The sequence below is a fragment of the Vigna unguiculata genome, chromosome 5 (assembly GCF_004118075.2).
Source record: "Vigna unguiculata cultivar IT97K-499-35 chromosome 5, ASM411807v1, whole genome shotgun sequence".
NCBI classification, from domain to species: domain Eukaryota; kingdom Viridiplantae; phylum Streptophyta; class Magnoliopsida; order Fabales; family Fabaceae; genus Vigna; species Vigna unguiculata.
In genome coordinates, this window is record NC_040283.1 from 15233566 (window position 1) to 15250519 (window position 16954).

Genomic DNA, 16954 nt, shown 5'->3' on the forward strand with positions numbered 1-16954 from the left:
CGGTGCTTAATAAATTAGTGTAGAGATGACAAATAAACACGTCCCTTTGGATATTACCGAACCCATCCCCATTTTGATAGGAAGTCTCTACATTAATTAGGTGTAGGTATAGGTATAGGTATGAGGAATACACGACTTTTTCAATTAATCAGTTTAAAAAGAAACAATGCAAGTTTTGGAATTTTTCTGTTAATCTTTGAAAATTTCAAAAAGAACTCGTAGTGTACTCCATTAATTATTATCGAGAGATTTTACTAGATTAGGCCTATAAGTTTTCCTCGATATTAAGGTTTTCCTACATTTAAAAGTGTTTCTACTTATTTCTCTCTTTTCTATTTTGAAAATCCTACTATTTTACATATTATTTATATAAGGAAGATTTTATCTTGAGTTTTGTTTCTACTTGTTATTTTTGTTATCTTCCTATTAGATTGATTTCTATCCTCATCGATTAAAATATCATAAATTTATCTTTGCCTATCATATTTTCTAATCTAATATATTTGACTCAAGTTGTAATTGATTTCACTTCCCATATTCAATAAAGTATAAATGGTGATTACATCCACTTGATTTTAATTTAAAACTACTCTTTTATATATATAAAATTTAAGCTACTTTTAAAATACGCAAATCAATTTTATTTAATTTAAACTTATATTTATAAATATATATGTGAAAACAAATACAAAATATCATAATTAAATTTTGATTACTTAATTTTTCTATAAATTAATCAGTCTTTTAGTGTAATGTTATTTTTATCTTCTATTTTTTTCTTATTTTTCTTATGTCATATAATGCTACATTAATATTTATCTTTTTCTCCCATTAACTCCTACTTTGGTAGAGTATTAGGAAAGCAGGGAATTAGAGTTGGTAGTTTAGATTAAGAAAGAGACAAGAAGAAGAAAATTATAGCATCTCCTCCTTATTTCATACCTTTTTTTTTTTATTTGTTTCGTTCTTTCTATCAAATTTTATAATTTTCAAAACATTTTTTCTTAACCTCTACCAAATATTTATACATTTAATTTATTTTTTGTATTTAATCTCTCTTTTCTTTTCTTTTTTTCTGTATTTTCGTCTTTCAACCATTTTAACTATTAATAAATGAGAAGAAATTTGTGAACAACCTCTAATTCTAAACTTGAGTTGAAAAATTGTTTCTTGAAAGATTGACATTAGTTTGAAAGTGTCCATTAACTTTCGTGAAAATAAGCTAGAAATTTCATTTGCTTAAGGAGCATTAAAATATGTTCATACTTGTGGAACATTACGAATTTGAGTCAAATTAGATTACATAAAATCCAGTTTTTAAGTGTAGGTTAAATTGAATCAGTTTACCTAATTTTTCAGTTAAATGAATTCAAATTAGATGAAATGTGAACAATAATTTTTTTATTATAATTATTGTTTATTTGTATGTATTACGTAAATTGATAAATTATTTTTTTAAGAATTAAAATATTATTTAATGATATTTTAATAGTTAAATTTTTAATTAACTTGTTTGTTTAATTATATAAATTGACATTTTAATTTTTAACTATTATATTTATAATAATATTTAATGAAGTAGATGAACATGTTAATCATACTACTACAAATAAATGAGTAAAAAAAAATTTAAAAATAAAAATAAAAATTATACTATAATAAAAGAAATCTATATTTATTATACTATAATAAATGTATAAAAGAAATTAAAAAAAGAAAAAAAAAAACTCATCCATCTTAACTAAGTCGTCTCCGTTACAAAATTGTTTACTTTGACTCATTGGTCCACCTTGACATTTCCGGAGGTGGATAAAGTTTAGTTTAACATGGAAGAGTCAAATCTTAAAAAAGAGGAGTAGCCATTGACTTCATATAACGAGTAGATCTTATTCTATAATGGGAATAATGGGTTTCAGTAGCTACCCAAACCTGTCCTTTGTTTTGTTCATGCTGTGTTCTTATGTGTTGGACGTTGGTATTGCCACACAAATCATCACTTCATCACAATCCATCAAGGACTCAGAAACTCTAAGCTCCAAAGATGGTAACTTCACTTTGGGGTTCTTCACCCCTCCAAACTCCACACACCGCTACGTTGGAATTTGGTGGAAGTCTCAATCCACTGTCGTATGGGTTGCTAACAGAAATCAACCACTCAATGATTCTTCAGGAGTTATTACCTTTTCTGAAGATGGCAATCTTGTGGTGCTGAATGGACAGAATCAAGTTCTTTGGTCCACATTTGTGTCAAACACATCAACAACCAATACAAGTGCACAGATTTCAGACGAGGGGAAGCTAGAACTCACAGAAACCACAACGGGCAAGAGCTTATGGGATAGTTTTCAACAGCCTTCAGATACAATACTTCCCCAACTCAAAATTTCAAGCAATAGAACAGGTAGGGGAGTAAGACTTACATCATGGAAGAACCCTTCTAATCCCTCTGTTGGGAACTTCTCTTTGGGTGTTGTTGAACGCGGGAAAATCGTTGAAGTGTTCATTTGGAATGAAACTCGACCATACTGGCGCAGTGGTCCCTGGAGCGATGGGGTCTTTACAGGGGTAGACCATACGGTTAGTGCGTATCGAAATAGTTTTTCTCTTGTAGATGGTGAAATCTATTATAACCCACAAAGTGTATCTGAATTTGATATCTACGTTCTGAATTCTCAAGGCCAAGGTGAAAAAAAATATTGGGATGATGAGAAGAAAGAGCTACAAGTTTTGTGGACGAGTAAACAATCGGATTGTGATGTTTATGGTGTGTGCGGGTCGTTCGCAATCTGTGATGCAGAGAGTCAAGGAACAAATGGCTCACCGATATGCAGCTGTTTGAAAGGGTTTGTGCCAAACAACAAAGAGGAATGGGATGCACAAAACTGGACTAGTGGATGCTTTAGGAGCACACCTTTGCAGTGTGAAAGAGTGAAAGATCAAAACACAACTATAGATACAAATGAAGATCAATTTTTGGAACTGCAAATGGTGAAAGTTCCAGATTTTTCTGAATGGTCTAGGGGTGAGCCAGAGACATGCAGAAGCCAATGCTTGGAAAATTGCTCTTGTGTTGCGTATTCTCATGATGGTGGGATTGGTTGTATGTCTTGGACTGACAATTTACTAGACATCAAACAACTCTCTGATCGAGGACTTCATATATATGTTCGTCTAGACTCTTCTGAACTTGAACATGGTATGCTTCGTCTGCTCAAGCATTTTAAACATAGTTTCTTTTGTACGGAATTCCCTATATTTTTAGATTAATACTTTTCCTTAACAGATGAAGGGAAAAATACAACAATTATCATTTCAGTAACAGTGATAATAGGAATTGTGATCATTGTCACTTGTGCATGTGTAATGTGGAGGAGGAGTTACTGTCGGCCAAGTAAGACACCATCTTCCGAATTTAGCCTATAATTTAGTTTTGTTTCTATTCGTAAAGGAGCTAAGGCTGCATTTTCTTTATCTATCTAGCTAAAATATGGTCCTCAATCAAGTCAGCAATGAAAAGAGGCAAGAAAGGTTTCTTATGTTTCAAGAATGATGAACCATTAGAACAAACAGGCAACAAAGTATTTGAACAACTGTCACGAGTTAAACTACAGGAGCTGCTCCTGTTTGATTTCGAAAAGCTTGCAAAAGCCACAAACAACTTCCACCAGACAAACAAACTTGGGCAGGGTGGTTTTGGTCCTGTGTACAAGGTACCTTGAAACAATGTTATCATATTTGAATCCATTAATTGTTTATTGTTGTCCTCACAACTTTTTTTTTTTTTTTGCAGGGGAAACTGCAAGATGGACAAGAAATAGCAGTTAAAAGACTTTCTAGAGCCTCTGGACAAGGTCTAGAAGAATTCATGAACGAAATAGTCGTGATTTCCAAGCTTCAGCACCGCAATCTTGTAAGACTTCTTGGCTGCTGTATTGAAGGTGACGAAAAGATGTTACTGTATGAATACATGCCAAACAAAAGTATGGATGTGCTTATTTTTGGTTAGTTCTATGATTCCTTCTCATATATATCAAATTCTGTACTTCTATGATTCTCTTTGTTTAGCACACAAATAATGTAAACAATCATTTCATAACCAACAAGTTTTCTTTAAACCATGCTAATGAGTGGTTTAGATGACCCTGTTATTTCATCTTTTAATGTTATGTTCACAAGAGTATAATGCTGCCATTACTTTTTAGATCCAACAAAACATAAACACCTAGATTGGAGGAAGCGCTGCTCTATAATAGAAGGAATAGCTCGAGGTTTGCTTTATCTTCATAGAGACTCCAGACTAAAAATCATACACAGAGATTTGAAGGCAAGTAATATCTTGTTAGATGATGAACTCAATCCAAAAATATCAGACTTTGGTATGGCTAGAATCTTTGGAAGAACTGAAGATCGCGCTAACACTAATAGGATTGTTGGAACATAGTAAGTATATTTTCTTTATCCATTATCTGAAGAAAAATATTGGAATGTTGCTGCTAGAATTCATGAAATGAATGCAGTGGCTACATGTCCCCTGAATATGCAATGCAAGGACTGTTCTCAGAGAAATCGGATGTGTTTAGCTTTGGTGTTTTGCTGCTAGAGATTGTTAGTGGAAGAAGAAACTCAAGCTTTTACGATGATGAGCATTCTCTTACCCTTTTAGGATTTGTAAGTCACAATAATTTCTAACTCAATAATAGGAATCTTTGCCAAGAGCTAATTGTTTTTGTTTTCATTTCAGACCTGGGCACAGTGGAAAGAAGGCAATACATTATCTTTAATAGATTCAGAAATATATGATCCTAACGATGATGAAGATATGTTAAGGGTCATTCACATAGGACTTTTATGCGTACAAGAACTTGCTTCAGACAGACCCACAATGGCAACAGTAGTTTCTATGCTTAACAGTGATGTTGTCTTTCTTCCTCCTCCAAGTCAACCTGCATTCATTCTGGTGCAAAATGTGGTTAATTCAGAGCCGTCTGAAGAAAATCAAAGACTTTGTTCCGTGAATACAATTAGTATTACAGAAATCTATGGTAGGTAGTTGACACGTTATCGTATATCAATCAATTTTTATTATATATTAAAAGTATTTTATTTAATAGTTTAAATTTTATTTATTTTATTTTATTTCTACTTAAAATAGAATATATTTATTTTAATTAATATATACCTTAAAAAATAAAATTATCATTTCAAATGTGTTCACTTAAATTTATAAGTAAAAGTGAAAATAATATCGTAAAACCAATATAGATGGTTGTACTTTTATATTTTCACATTAATCTAAAAGTGTGTTGTTTAAAATGTATGACCACACTTCTATAAATGTTACTTAAAAGAATAAGCAATACAAAAGTAATTGTTGCATTAAGGAGTTGTCAAAATGTTGCCTATACTATGATAATTTAGGCAACAATTTCTTCATTGTTGCATAATAGGTAAAAGATTTACAATTTCATGGTCTAAAAAAAAAAAAATTAAAATACCTTTTTGGTCCCAATTTTCGTCAAGTTTTTTCAAATAAGTCCTAATTTTGGTTTTGTGTTCAAATAGGTCCCAATTTTCGTCAATTTTGTTCAATTGAGTCCTTTTTTGCTAACACCGTTTAAATCATTAATGGCCATGAACAGTGACTGTCACGTGTCACTTCGTGGTTTTTTCGAATTATTTTTATTTTTATTTTTATTTTATTTTAATTTTTAAATTTTTTTTTTTAAATGTACACGTGTCAACCAAGGAGTGTGCCACATGTCACTTCGTGGTTTTTTTGAATTTTTTTTAAAATTTTTTAAAATTTTTTTTAAATGTCCACATGTCAACCCAATAGCATGCCACGTGTCAAAGTCAATGTTCTAAATTCAATTTGGTTCCTATATTTGTTATTTTTGTTCAATTAGGTCCCAATTTTTGTTAACATTAACCAATTTGGTCTCTCTCCAAATTAAAATGAAATTTAATTTTTATATTAAAATTCACATTTTTTATTAAATATTTTTATATAATATATTAAAATTCACATCATTATAACTTTGATATAAAAATTAAATTTGGTCACATCTTCGATAGGGACTAAATTGGTTAATGTTAACAAAAATCGGGACCTGATTGAACAAAAACAACAAATATAGGGACCAAATTGAATATAGAATATTGACTTTGACACGTGGCACCCTACTAGGTTGACACGTGGACATTTAAAAAAATTCAAAAAAAAATAAAATAAAAAATTCAAAAAAAATCACGAAGTGACACGTGGCACACTCTTGGGTTGACACGTGTACATTTAAAAAAAACCACGAAGTGACACGTGGCAGTTACTGTTCATGGCCGTAAATGATTTAAACGGTGTTAGCAAAAAAGGACCCAATTGAACAAAATTGACGAAAATTGAGACCTATTTGAACACAAAACCAAAATTAGGACTTATTTGAAAAAACTTGACGAAAATTGGGACCAAAAAGGTATTTTAACCAAAAAAAAAATTGTTGTCTATAGTATAGGCCACGACCACTTACGCAATGACTGCTAATTCGTTGTCTAAAGTTTAGACAACGATTTAGTTTAGGCAATGGTTTTTTAGCTTTAGGTCGTAGTTTTTCACTATTGTCTCAAGTCATTTTTGTTGTAGTTTGCACAATATGTTAGTTCAAGAGAAAACCAGACTCAAGAATTTAGAAAATCACTTTGTTCATTATGTGAGGAGTCAAGGAACTGGAAAGAAATTTGTAAAGAAACATGAAAATGGTAAAGGACCATTAAATATTGACGAGTCCTTAACCAAAATCCAGAAGGAAAATGATAAATGACATTTCTACGAAAAGTTTGGACATTTCTAGAAGAACTGCATAAAACGTAGAGCTTGGTTCGAAAAAAAAAAGGTAAGCATAATGGTTAGGTATGTTTTGTATCAAACTTAACTGAAATTCTCCATAATAATTGATGGATTGATTATGGGTGTACATAAAGTTGTTCCCTTGACAAATGTCATTTCTGCGAGAAGTTTGGACATTTCTAAAAGGATTGCATAAAGTGTAGAGTTTGGTTAAAAAAGAAAGATAAGGATAAAACTTACATATGTTTTGTATCAAACTTAACTGAAATTCTCCATAATAATTTATGGATTGATTATGGGTGTATGTAAATTTGTTGTTCCCTATGTTGTAGAATCACACAACAATAAAGAAGAACAACAAATTAAGGATCTCGGAACAATGAGCTGGTAGTAGAATAATCATGTGGTTTATCTACAAGATTCTGAATATGATTTAAGTATTGATAATGATCTAATCATTTTCAAAAGCTATTAATGGTGATAATTCTGATAATGGTTAAATACTATGAAAGATTACCTTAAATCAATGACACAAAATGACATGTGACCTTGTGGAATTGCTAGAAGGATGTAAGAGAGTTCTATGTAAATGAGTCTTTAAGACTAAACGTGACTATCATGGCAATATCGAACATTATAAGGCCTAACTAGTTGCCAAATGTTTTACTCATAAAGATGATATTGACTATAAGGAAACATTTCGCTTGTTTCTAAGAAAGATTCTTTTAGAATTTCATGGCAATAGTAGCTCATTATGATTTTGAGTTGCATCAAATGAATGTTAAAACTGTCTTTCTGAATGAGGATTTAAAAGAGAATGTTTATATGGACCAACTAGTTGGGTTCACTGAAGAAGGAAAGGAATTCATGGTGTGTAAACTTAAGAAATCAATATATGGACTTAAGCAAGCTTTTCAACAATGGTATCTTAAGTTCAATGATATTATAATGTCCTTTGGATTTATGTGACACTACGAGGTTTTTGATGTATAAGTTTCTGAAATTTGTGTTTTCTTCTTTATGTTTATGCTTGCAAATTATGATGAAGAAAACAAATTATGTTACTTTTATTGAAATGATACTATGTTTGAATCTATTATGAACTTCTCATTGTAAAGTCATATTAAGGAGAAAAAGATGATACAATAGTACATGGGTTGGAACATGTCAACTAAATGACGTGCAACCATCATGACTTGTTATTTTTGTATCTTTGATTATGAATAATGACGAAACCAGTTTACATAAAGTCCTTTAATGCACATTATGTTTATGTATTAAATCACCTAATGTTATGACACCATATGAGTCAAATGAGAGAATGTTGGAATTAATTCTATTATGTGACTCATTTTAAATATTATGATGGACTCATATGTGATTTGATAAAATATAAGGACATATCGGTTATTATGGGAAGTTATAGTAAAATAAAATAAATATAAAATAAAGTCTAGTCCAACTTGATGGATTTTGGTTTATAAAAGGAGATTAGGGTTCTATCTTTAACCATAAGATTCTTTCACTATAAGCTATAAAAAAAGAGTGTGTGAGAGGAAAAAGAAAGGTAAAGAGATAGATTGAGAAAAAGATAATGAAGGGAAAGAATAGAGCATTCTCATTGGATCTCTCATAAATCCAGGTTAATATCATATTATGATTTATATGTGTGAATATGTGAGAATCATGAATCTTTAGATCTTACAATAATTTTCTGGAATGATTTATGATCATACGAAAAACTACAAATTAATTTACAGACTAGTCTTAATTGAAGAAAAAATAGTTCTTGAATTGTGTTGACAATATAGACATTTAAATATAAGTTTCCAATGGAAGGCCTCATGGTAAATTGAATGGCTTAGTTAATTTTTCAAAATTTGACCTGAGAGCATGTTATCATCAAGTAAGAATAGACACACATAACAATGCTTTCAAAACTCATAGCGGTCATTACGTGTATTTGGTTATGTTATTTGGGCTTACCAATGCCTCTCTAACTTTCCAAAGATTAATGAATTCTATTTTGATTAAAATTCTAAGAAAATTCTTGTTACTTATTGATGCATTATCTAGACTTGAAGATAATTAATCACTAGGGGCTACCAAACACTTCTCAAGTAATGGATTTCATGTTTCTCAATTAAAGAAATAATTGATGATTCTTGATGTAAAGGAATCAGAATTCATTCTTGACAGAACCTTTGTAAAAAAGAGGGGATAAGTAGTGACAAGTACTGTTGTAGTGGAAAATTCAGTGCTCCAAAGATGCAACTTGGAAGTATTAGTATGATATTCTAAAAAAAATAAAATCACATTTTTGTAATACTTGAGGAAAAAGACTTTTTCAGAGAAAAAATTGTTAAAGTATGCATTTTTAATAGTTAGTTAAGTAGCCATAATTAAATTATTTGACTGATGACAACTAACTATATATATAAATAGTTAAATTGGGCATGAGAAAAAAAGACTTTAACTTTGGATTGACAATTATAATTTTTTTTTCTTTGTATTCTCTATATCAAGAAAGTTTCAAGATCCTTTCTATAATATAGAACTTCCTACAATTTAATGTTCTTTGATTTTTTTTAACTAGCTTTCTATATATTATTTTAGGTTTGATAGACTTTTAGGTGATAATAAATTAACTTTGAATTGTATGTAACTTTTAAGTTGTATCTCTTAAATTACATTTATCCTAATGAGTCGTAAAAAAAAAAAATAGAAACAAGGACTGATAACTTATGTCTGTAATTTGTCAACAGAAAGGGAAAATTAAAATATTACTAGAAAAGAGGAAATAAAAAACATTAAAAATGTGTTATAGCATTAAGACAATGACAACCACATCATTAACTCTGGAAAAAGAAAATAACATGCTAAAGAAAAATGACAATTTCAAGTGACACTTAACCTGTATTATCATAGTTAAGATTGTACAAAGACTGGAATAAATATTTGATGTGTATTGAAATGTAAACTTTTGTCAAAGTATTATATTCTTTTCCTTAATACATCAAAAAATGTAAAATTTGTATATTATTTTGTCTTACTCACCTCTTATTATATTTATAATATATTTATGAACGTACGAGCTCATGCACAAATTAAAATTAATGAGAAAATAATTTAATATTATTATTAACAACTTTTTCATCTCAAACAAATCTGTTAAAAAGACAATAAATTATTGCAAGTAAAATTATACTAATCATTTAAAAAAAAAACTTGAAGATCATTTTTTTCAATTAACTACAAATAAATATAAAAGTTGATTACGCAGAAGAAACAAAAAACAAAAAGCTAAATTTAAACTTGTATTTGCAGGCAAAAAAAAATATAAAAAAATACATAAGATACGAGATTAAAGTTTGGTTTAATTTATTAATAAATTGATCAATCTTTCTACTTTTTTTTTTCACGGTAGTTAATCATTTTGAACCCTCAATAAAAAATATAATAATATAATAGTATATAATAATGATTATTTATTATATAAATAACTACAAATAATAATAAATATTAAAAATAAAAGATGTTTATTGGAGGTTCTATGATAAAACACTATGTGCATTATAGACTGAAGAGTAAAGTACAACCCTATTGTTACGCTTAAAGTCAAAGTCATTGTTTTATCTACAAAATTATATAAGTCACACTTAAAACGCATGTTCCATGTTCAACTTTCTCATGGATCATATATTTTCTTTGACTTAATTATACATATAGTAAGGCACAACAAAGTTTCTTTTAAGGATTAGACTTAAGTATGTATAGTAAATATTTTAATTTGAAATACATTGATTATACACGTGAAATACATTGATTATAAGAAAGAAAGGATGGAAAAAAAAATCTGTTTTGTCTGAACCGATCCATTTGATTTAAACTTATCTATTAAAAGTTCATTTTTTTAAATCTGGATTTTAGGTTAGATCCATATTTCTTAACTTTTCAAAACAGATTTTTTATTTTACTTTTATGAATTTAAAATTTTGAATAGCCTAAATTTATTATTTGGTTCGGACTAAGATCCACACATATCTGAACTACTTCATTTAATAACCAAATTATAAAAACTCTTACCCAATTCAAAATTCTAAAAATTTCGACATCATTTAACGATATATAATTTAATACAACCACCACCATGAAAAAGTACATTAAAGTTTTATTCTTTTTTCTTCTAAAATAAACAAGAATAAATTAAAAAATATTAGCCAATTATGAAATATTCATTATTAATATACAGGTAAATTTCTTTTGCATAATAATCGATATACGTTTCATAATCTAGTAATAGATTTATTTAGGTGATGGAAGTGTGACAATCTTCTTTACTAATTTGAATTCTTCAAATATAAAGATTCGTATAGTTGAGTTTTATTGCCACCAGTAGTTGAATCTTATTATTTAGAAATTTAGGTGTTTCCAATAAAAAATCAATGCTAAATCAAACATTTTATTCACGTGCTCAAATGTGTGGATGTAAGAGATGGCCTTTGATGTGCAAAACATATTTAAATTATTTTAAATCAAGAGCAAGTGTTTTAAGAAAATGAACACTAAAAATCTTTTTTTTTTCTTCTATTCATATAGTATCATAGGCTTTCATTATATGGTAAAGGTTAAATTACTATTTTAGTTCTCTAGTTTGTTAGCTATTTTCAAAATTGTCCTTCAATGTCTCAATTTAGTTCTCATGTTTTTAAAAGTGACTCAATTTAGTCCTTTCCGTTTAAGTTAAACAAATGTCGTTCAAACAGTACTGTGGTGGCAAAATTCTACTGATACGTGTCAACGTTTTTAAGAAGCAGGAGCAATTGACGTGGCATAAGTAGAAAATGAGTAACTTTGTTTAAAAATGTGAATCATGAAACCCTAAATGTTGGCAAGGATCCTTTCTAAATTCATTCTTCCCCTCTGGTTCGTTGTTGCAAAAAATTCTTGTAAAGCATTAAGTCACCAAGATCCTTTAGTTTAAAAGTGTTTTGAAGGTAATTTTTAATAGAATGAATACAATTTATGTTAGGACTAGGAAGAAAAATATCATCCACATATACAAGAATAATAATGAAATTAGTGCCAATTTCTCTTGTAAAAAGAAAATAACCATATTTTTATTGACAAAAACTGAAAGAAATAAGAGTATTGTGAAACTTATGAAACCAATTCCTTGAGACTTGTTTTAAACCATATATAGACTTATGCAAACAACAAACTAAAGGGACATTGGATGTAGGAGTAAAATTATGAATATAACCTAGAGAAATGGTCATAAAAATTTTCTTCATTAAGATTTCCACATAGAAAAGCAATATTAATGTTTAGTAGAGTGAGATGGCAATTAGGAGAAAAGGGAAGGGATAAAGAAGACATAAGGTATTTTTGGCAACAAGAGGAAATGTTTCTTGAAAATCTATTCCATATTGTTAGGTAAACCTGCGAGTCACTAATCTAGCTTTGTGTTTAGCTTTGGTAGCCCATGCTAAAATTCAATGGAGACACCCTCCCCGAAATTCGGCAGAGTCGCCTTAGACCAAAATTCGATCAAGTCCGCCCTGACCGAAATTTGACTGAGTTTTCCTTGGCCGAAATTCAATCAAGTCAATGTTGCTGTCGAAATTCGACTGAGGCGGTCTAAGCCAAAATTTGACTAACTCAGCCTTGGCCGAAATTTGACAAAGTCGGCCTAAAAAAAATCATTTAACTCAATCCAGACCTAAATTCGACCATGTTAGTATCATCCAAAATTTGGCAAAGACGGCCTAGGTAAAAATTTGGCTGACTCGACCCCGGTAGAAAGTCATCCAAGTTAGGCCTGACCGAAATTCGACCGAGTCACCCTTGGTCCAAATTTCGCTAGGTCACCCTGAACTGAAATTCGATCAAGTCGTCCTTGGGAGAAATTCGACTGTGGTGTCCCCAACTAAAATTCGATTAAGTCAGCCCTGACTGAAATTTGACCGAGTTGCCCCCGACCAAAATCGACCGAGTTTGTTTATGCTGGAATTCTAAAGAATCGATTCTGACTAAAATTCAACCAAGTTGACCCGGATCCAAATTCAGTTTAGTTCGCCCTAACCGAAATCACTCAAGTCGACCCGACTAAAGGTCTATTGAGGAAGTACTACTGGTACTTGACCGAAACAACCCTTACTGAATGTTGATCGAGTTGGTCTTAGGCAAGGTTGGCCGAGTTGGCCCGACGAACAAACTTTGGTTGAGTAGGCTTCAACCGAATGTCAAATCAAGTCAACTAGGACTCAAGGTCGAGTCGAATTAGACTATGTCAAAGGGTTTGACTGAGTCAATCTAAGTTGAAGGGTCAAGACGAATCAACCAAACCCATATCTAATGAATCTAATAGTTAAATATATTAGATTATTTGATTAAATTTATTCTTATTGACAAAGTAGATTAAATACAATTTTAATCCAATTTAAACTTGAAAAAAATTCAAATTTAATTGATTCAGTTAAAATGCATATTCATTTTAATAGATCAACTAAATTTAGATTATAGATTCAATCCATTTTATTAGATCTAAACTGAATATTAATAAATTCAATCCATATCCATCCTAGCACCGCCTTCTCCTTTTTGCCTTCCATTGCCAAGATATTGGTTCCTCTCCTCTTTCTTGACTTTCACCGGTAACACCAATATTGCATCGTCCTCCTCTTTGGCTTCCACCACAATCGCTTCGACTACCATAATTGATATTGCCTCCTTCAACATCACCACCTCTTTCCCCTTTACTACCTTCTTCTATGCTCCTATCACATTCGTAATTCCACTTCGACTTTTAACGAAAATACAAAACGCATTGAAATCATGCTTTCATAGCACGATTTTATATATATTCTTAAAATCAAAGTCGTACTCTTAAATATTACTTCATTTTGAAGTCTCTCCAGCTTCATAATTCTTCGTTTATGCACGTTCTCCCATCTCCTCCATTAACTAGTTGTGGTCATGGAATCACGATTGTAGAGTTGTCACATCGTGTGTCATATTTAAAAAATAATAATAATTAATCTTTTAGTTACAATATTTTATATTAGAAATTTTTATTACAAAGAATGAATTTATTTTTATAAATACTATTAAGTCCAAAATGATAAATAAATTACATTTCAAAATTTTTTATCATGAAATCTATAAAAAAAATTACTTCTCAAAATAACGACATATGTTATCAGAAAGACAAAATAAAAAGTAATCTTGAAAGACTTGGATCCTATAAGTAAAAGGTATTTTAGCACAAGGATAAGAGTTGTTTGACGTGGCACGCTATAATCCGCAACAAAATATCACGTTTTTATTCTGTCTGGAAACAATAGTTTCTTATTAACTTTGGACTTTTCATACTTAAGAAGAACATGTTTATATTAAAATGCTCACTTTTCGTAGGGTGTAGTACAAGAAAAACTGCCACTTATTCCATGACTATTGGTTTCTTTCCCTAGGGGTAATTTGGGATTTTGGTTGACCTTAACATTCTCTAGCCATGGAGGTGAAAAGCACAAACCAGATAGAAGCAGCCATGGATTCCGATTATGACAGAAAAGCTGAAATCAAAGCATTTGATGAGACAAAAACTGGGGTCAAAGGTCTCGTAGATTCTGGGGTCAAAAAAGTCCCTCGTATGTTCCATTCCGGTATTGACATAACTGAAAACATAGTCACTGACTCAAAGCTGAGTGTTCCTGTCATAGACCTGCAAAACATACACACCAACCCTGATCTGCGAAAAGAAGCTGTCACAAAAATTCGCAGTGCATGCCAGGAGTGGGGTTTTTTCCAAGTGATCAATCATGGAATTCCAATTCCTGTTATGGATGAAATGATTGATGGAATCAGAAGGTTTCATGAACAAGATGCTGATGTAAGGAAACAGTTTTACTCTCGATATTTGAAGGACAAAATTCTATACTTTTCCAACGCCAGCCTGTACATGGACAAATTTACTAACTGGAGAGACACAGTTGGATGTTCTATGGCTCCCAATCCACCCAAACCCGAAGAATTGCCTGAAGTTTTTAGGTAATGAACTAACACAGTTTTTAGATTTTTCAGTGGTTTAATGGTTGCCCTTTTTCTTTCTATTCTTAGTTCAGTATCTAGGTGCATTCTTTGGATGGAGAACTAGTTTTCAAGTGACTGAAAAATTCATGTCTGATACATTTTCCATGTACTTGCAGAGACATAATTACTGAATATTCCAAGGAAGCAATGGCACTGGGTTATACAATTTTTGAGTTGTTGTCTGAAGCTCTTGGCCTTAATTCATCGTATCTCAAAGACTTGAATTGTGCAGAAGGACTTTTCATTCAGGGCCATTACTATCCACCTTGTCCTCAACCTGAATTAACTTTGGGAACCTCCAAGCACACTGATATGGCCTTCATTACAATACTTCTACAAGACCAACTGGGTGGTCTTCAGATTCTTCATGACAATCAATGGTTAAATGTTCCTCCTGTGGATCGAGGTCTTGTTGTAAACGTAGGAGATGTTCTACAAGTAAGTATCTTTGACTTATAATGATTAACGTGGGAAAACCATGTTTTATTTTCTAGTTATACAAGTGATTTAGAATGCAATCAACCTGTTAATTACAGTCTGTGAGGAGTATATTTGTTAATTTTGTAGCTTTGATTTCAGCTTATAACAAATGACAAGTTTTCGAGTGTTTATCACCGGGTCTTGGCAAACCGTGGAGGACCAAGAGTTTCAGTGGCTACCTTCTTTTCAAATTCACACGATCCAGAAAAGGGTATAACAAAGGTTTATGGTCCAATTAAAGAGTTATTGTCAGAGGAAAATCCACCGATCTATAGGAACAGTTCCATAGGAGAGATCATGGCTCACCATTTTGCTAAGGGGCTTGATGGGAACCATGCTTTGAACCCTTTTAGGTTGTGAAGTGAACAGATTTCGACCAAGAAAAGAAAATAAGTTTGATGAAATTCAAGTACTCCAGAATCTCATGGAGATGGTTGTATAATGTGTTATTTGTATTTGCTTTCGGTGTCTTAATTTTCCATTACAAGTTACATATCTGTAAAAGTTCTGTTGCATATAGAATAAGATAAATTATGTTTACTTTTGCTTAATTCATGGTTTACATTCAAAATATAACCCCTCCCTTCACATGTTAATAAAGTAAGAAAGCTAGGAGAAGAATAGTGTTTGTATATATATATATATATATATATATATATATATATATATATATATATATATATATATATATATATATATATATATTAGGGGTAGCAAAACGTGTCAGCTCGGCCTATTTTGGCCCGATCCATTTGTGACCTGTAAAAAACGGGTCAGGTCGGACTGGCTGTTAAACAGAAACGGGCTAAGAATCACAACCCGTCTTGTATTGGACAGGCTAACGGGTCGGGCCGGGTTGGTCCGTCCACTTTTTTTCTTTTTTTAAAACTTTTTTAATTTATTTTTAATTTTTTAATTTTTTAACTTTTAAAATTGGTTTATAGTTACATATAAATTATTATTAAAGGCATATTTAATCAAATCAAATACTTTTAAAATTTTTAATTGATTAGTTAATGTTTTTAATTAGATAAATTAAAATAATTATTAGATTTACATATTAAATTATTCAGTTATAACTAATAATTGAAACTTAATTTGTAGGTGTTAATGATTTAAATTATAATACTATTATATATTTACATATTTAAAAAATATAATATAAAAAATTAATCTTTTTAATTATTTTTATTTTATTTTATTTTTTTAAAACAGACCAACAGGCTAGGACGGGCTGGCCCGACAAGTTGACGAGCTGGACTGGACGGGTCAATACGGATTGACGGGTTGAAATCTTCATCCCAATCCGTCCCTTTTGCCACCCGTAATATATATTTATATATATTTATATATTTATATATATTTATATATATATATATATATATATTAAAAATTAGTTATCTGATAAATTATAGAGATTTTGGTTGAGTTTTTGAAAACTATTTAATTATATTTGATTTTCACTATTATTAAGTTGATTCTTTCAACTTATCCTTTAAAATACTTTTAGATTTCGTTTTTTTATTATTCAAGTTACTTTCT

At 30.5% G+C, this 16954-nt stretch overlaps 3 protein-coding genes across 4 annotated transcripts; all 3 read left to right on the forward strand.

The window, feature by feature from the left end:
* Positions 1–1896: 1896 nt before the first annotated feature.
* LOC114184391 (G-type lectin S-receptor-like serine/threonine-protein kinase At1g11300) lies at positions 1897–3267 on the forward strand. Its single transcript, XM_028071702.1, has one exon. The coding sequence runs from the start codon at positions 1897–1899 to the stop codon at positions 3265–3267; it is 1371 nt and encodes a 456-aa protein (XP_027927503.1).
* A 29-nt stretch (positions 3268–3296) lies between these two features.
* On the forward strand, positions 3297–5050 carry LOC114185640 (G-type lectin S-receptor-like serine/threonine-protein kinase At1g11330). The gene is made up of 6 exons (XM_028073493.1): positions 3297–3391; positions 3481–3710; positions 3791–4001; positions 4203–4440; positions 4518–4668; positions 4742–5050. Exons 1-6 carry the CDS (start codon positions 3364–3366, stop codon positions 5048–5050), a joined length of 1167 nt encoding a protein of 388 aa, XP_027929294.1. The 5' UTR covers positions 3297–3363.
* Positions 5051–14266: 9216 nt separating this feature from the next.
* On the forward strand, positions 14267–15944 carry LOC114185564 (1-aminocyclopropane-1-carboxylate oxidase homolog 1-like). Of its 2 annotated transcripts, none has more exons than XM_028073377.1 (3): positions 14267–14890; positions 15049–15370; positions 15512–15944. In XM_028073377.1, exons 1-3 carry the CDS (start codon positions 14355–14357, stop codon positions 15770–15772), a joined length of 1119 nt encoding a protein of 372 aa, XP_027929178.1. In that variant the 5' UTR covers positions 14267–14354; the 3' UTR covers positions 15773–15944. The 2 variants fall into 2 exon arrangements, with proteins under 2 accessions (XP_027929178.1, XP_027929179.1); XM_028073378.1 differs by having other exon boundaries at positions 15500–15591.
* The last annotated feature ends 1010 nt before the right edge of the window (positions 15945–16954 follow it).